General features: G+C 54.1%; 1 protein-coding gene across 3 annotated transcripts in view; it reads left to right on the top strand.

The window, feature by feature from the left end:
• The first annotated feature begins 2981 nt into the window (after nt 1–2981).
• CCDC88B (coiled-coil and HOOK domain protein 88B) overlaps nt 2982–3132 on the top strand; it is a 14054-nt gene continuing 13903 nt past the window's right edge. For 2 of the 3 annotated variants that reach the window (XM_024748770.1, XM_024748769.1), the window contains exon 1: nt 2987–3107. In XM_024748770.1, coding sequence (XP_024604538.1) covers nt 3048–3107 — 60 coding nt within the window. In that variant the 5' untranslated portion in view covers nt 2987–3047. Of the gene's footprint in view, nt 3108–3132 lie in introns of all 3 variants that reach the window. The other variant, XM_024748772.1, reaches the window with a different exon arrangement.

The raw sequence follows: 3132 nt of genomic DNA, 5'->3' as shown, positions 1-3132 counted from the left end.
GACCGGGGCACGAACCCGTGTCCCCTGCATCGGCAGGCGGACTCTCAACCACTGCACCACCAGGGAAGCTCCTGAACAATTTTTTAAAGGAAAAAATCTAGCCTAGGGATAGGAACCACTGCCAGCCCCTGAGGAACATCCCTGAATAGTTAATTGAGCCTCGAAATCCCAACATCTTGGTGTCAGCTGATGAGGGAGCCCCTCCCCAGCCTCCTCCCCCCACCCCTCCCCGAGCCTCCCTCTGCCTGACTCAACTGAACCAAGTCATAGAACCAGATTGAGAGACTGAGGTGCAGCCGGGCATGTCTGGAGTGACGAATGTGAGAGCAATCAGCAAGAACAGTGGGGCGACACGGCCCAGGCCTCCGAGGAGGCTGGAGGAAGGGTGTGACTCGGAAGCCACGGAGCAAGGCAGGGGCCCTTGGCTGCTGGGAAGTGAGGCCCTGTCACCACTCTTTGCTAACCCAGAGCGGGTTCTCCGGAGTACTTCCTGGGCTGGAATCCCAAGGTGGGGGGGGATGGAAATAGGCGTAAGATTCGCAGAGTCCAATCTGGATGGACCCTTGATATTATTAATACTAAAGATAATAAGCTGGTGTCTGGTGTCTGAAATTTGGGACCACACTAGGGACCATGTAATGAATGCTTCAGCCGGGCACCAGCTTGTGGAATCCTCGTAACAACCCTCTGAGAGGATTATCTGCATTTCCAGATGCTTCTAGGGAGGCTTAAACAACTGGATATGCTCTTCTGCTAACAACCCTGTGCAGCTTCCCGTTGCCTGGTCAGGCTACCACTTCAGAGCTGTGTGATTTGGGGCAAGTTCTTAACCTCTCTGAGTCTCGGTTTCCTTCTCTATAAATTGGAGATAACCCATAGTCCTTATTTCATAACCTAGTCCTATGCAAATAAGTTAGTAAGTGTAAAGTATTGGTAACCAGGACTGGCTCATGATAAGCCTGTCTTTGCAATATTGCCCCATCTTGCAGCAAATCTAAGATGTCAACGATTGTAAAAGATGCCGCTAAAGAAAAAGCCACTAAAAGAAGAATGCTGCCAGTTAACTATGTCCCAAGGCTCTTTCATCACTAGACTCTTTATTTTATACTTCCTGAAGGAGCTTTTTTTTTTTTTTTTTTTGCAGTACGCGGGCCTCTCACCGTTGTGGCCTCTCCCATTGCGGAACACAGGCTCCGGACGCGCAGGCTCAGCAGCCATGGCTCACGGGCCCAGCCGCTCCGCGGCATGTGGGATCTTCCCAGACCGGGGCACGAACCCGTGTCCCCTGCATCGGCAGGCGGACTCTCAACCACTGCGCTACCAGGGAAGCCCCCGAAGGAGCTCTTTTTGACTTAGACATAGATTCTCATCATACATAATTCTGATGCACACATAAAAAGGAAAATATAAGCAAAAGAAATAGTTTACGCTGTTCAGAAAACTCCTTCACATTTGGATTCCGACAGAGGTGCGATGTCTGTATTTCCCTGCCACCCACTCCTGTGAGGCATCAAGAGTTCGGGAGAGCGATGCTCCTCCCCAAAATTCATAAGACAACCGGAAACCACCAGCAGCCATCAGAGTCCTAAGCCAACTTTGCAGGACTGCAGAGCAAGCCGACTCTGGATTTCTGCTTTGGGAGTGTTGCTGACAAGTCTGGTTCCTCTCTCCTGGGAGCTCCCACCATTTGGGGCCTGGGGCTAAGAGTGCTCCGCTCTTGTCTCTGGGGTTTTCTCCCAAGCTGCTGACGCCCTTTCGGCAGGATTTGATGCTTCTGAAGTATGGGCACGTGCAGGCAATGACAATGACGTCAGGACTGTTGCTGGCTAGCCAGCAACTCCACCATGTAACCTGACTTTAGCGATTTAAATGTGAAAAACAAAGTGTCTGGGAATCGATGAAACATGAATAATTTCTGAACTTTACACGGGCCATGCTTCCAGCTGCCACGGAACGCTTGCACATTCTGCTTCGGCTGCTTGAAATGCCCTTCCTTCCTCCCCACTTTGCCTAATTCACCCAGTTATCCCTGATCTCAGCTTCATGGTCATCCCCCCCACCCCACCCCCCATGTCTTTCCTGATCATCCCACTGACGTCAAATCCCTTCCCTGTCAATGCACCTAGTACAGCTGCAATGTTACATTTTGGGTGTGTGTGTGTGTGTGTGTGTGTGTGATTTTCTGCGTAGCTGTCTCCCCAGTGTACTGGGCATACCACGGGGGGCAGGGACTATGTGGCTTTTTACTACATCTCAGTACCCAGCAATGTCCCACACGGAGCCCAGTAGTGAGCAGTGGGGGAACTGGGGTGTCCTCCTGGCCTCGTGGTTTATCTATGAGACACGTGCTGCTGGTCTCTGCATTGAACTGTGTCCCTCAGAGGCTGGATTCTAACTCACTTCTTTCACAGACGGGAAATTGAGGCCTGTGAGGTCACTAGCCCATGGGCTAGACGTTCTGTCTCAGTCCAGTGTATATAGAGTATGGGGGGGGGGTCCGAGTAGGGGGTACTCACTTCTGGTCGGGGTTCAGAGGAGGCGGCACCTCCCAAGCCTCGTAGGTTGGGAGGGTGATTTGGGTAAGTTTGGGAAACATCAAGGGGAAAGGGAAGCCAGGCAAATCAGAAGATGCAGGTGTGGGCACCTAGATGCCCCGTGTAAAGCCCCTTCCGAGGCCCTGGAAGGTACAAGGCCGAGGTCACCCTCTTGGGTTTCAAGTTGGGTAACCGAGGCCCAGAGAGGGGGAGGACTCACCTGCCATTGTCCATCGAGCCAGGAGAGCTGTGGGCCTTGCTCCTGGGCGGCCCTGACTCCACCTTCCCCTGCTAACCTCCGGGCTGGCCCTGCCTGAGATGCTGGGAGGATGCAGGGAGGCGAAGGGGGGGGGGGCGCTGAGGCATGACTCCGGGGGTGCACGGGGCTGCCAGCACCCGGAAGGAGGAAGCTGCACAGGGTGTCTGTGGCTGGGCCTGGGCCCACTCGGGGACTTCCTCTTCCTCTCAGGGCAGGTGTAGCCGCCAGAGCGGGACCAACACCCTGACCCCGTCATGGATGGGGGCAAGGGGCCCAGGATCAGAGACTTCCTGAGTGGGAGCCTGGCCACCTGGGTGAGGGGGCAGTGCGAGGGAGTCT

This window comes from Neophocaena asiaeorientalis, unplaced genomic scaffold (assembly GCF_003031525.2).
Source record: "Neophocaena asiaeorientalis asiaeorientalis breed wild unplaced genomic scaffold, Neophocaena_asiaeorientalis_V1.1 scaffold43, whole genome shotgun sequence".
In the NCBI taxonomy this organism is placed as follows: Eukaryota; Metazoa; Chordata; class Mammalia; order Artiodactyla; family Phocoenidae; genus Neophocaena; species Neophocaena asiaeorientalis.
This window is presented reverse-complemented; position numbering and strand designations above follow the sequence as displayed.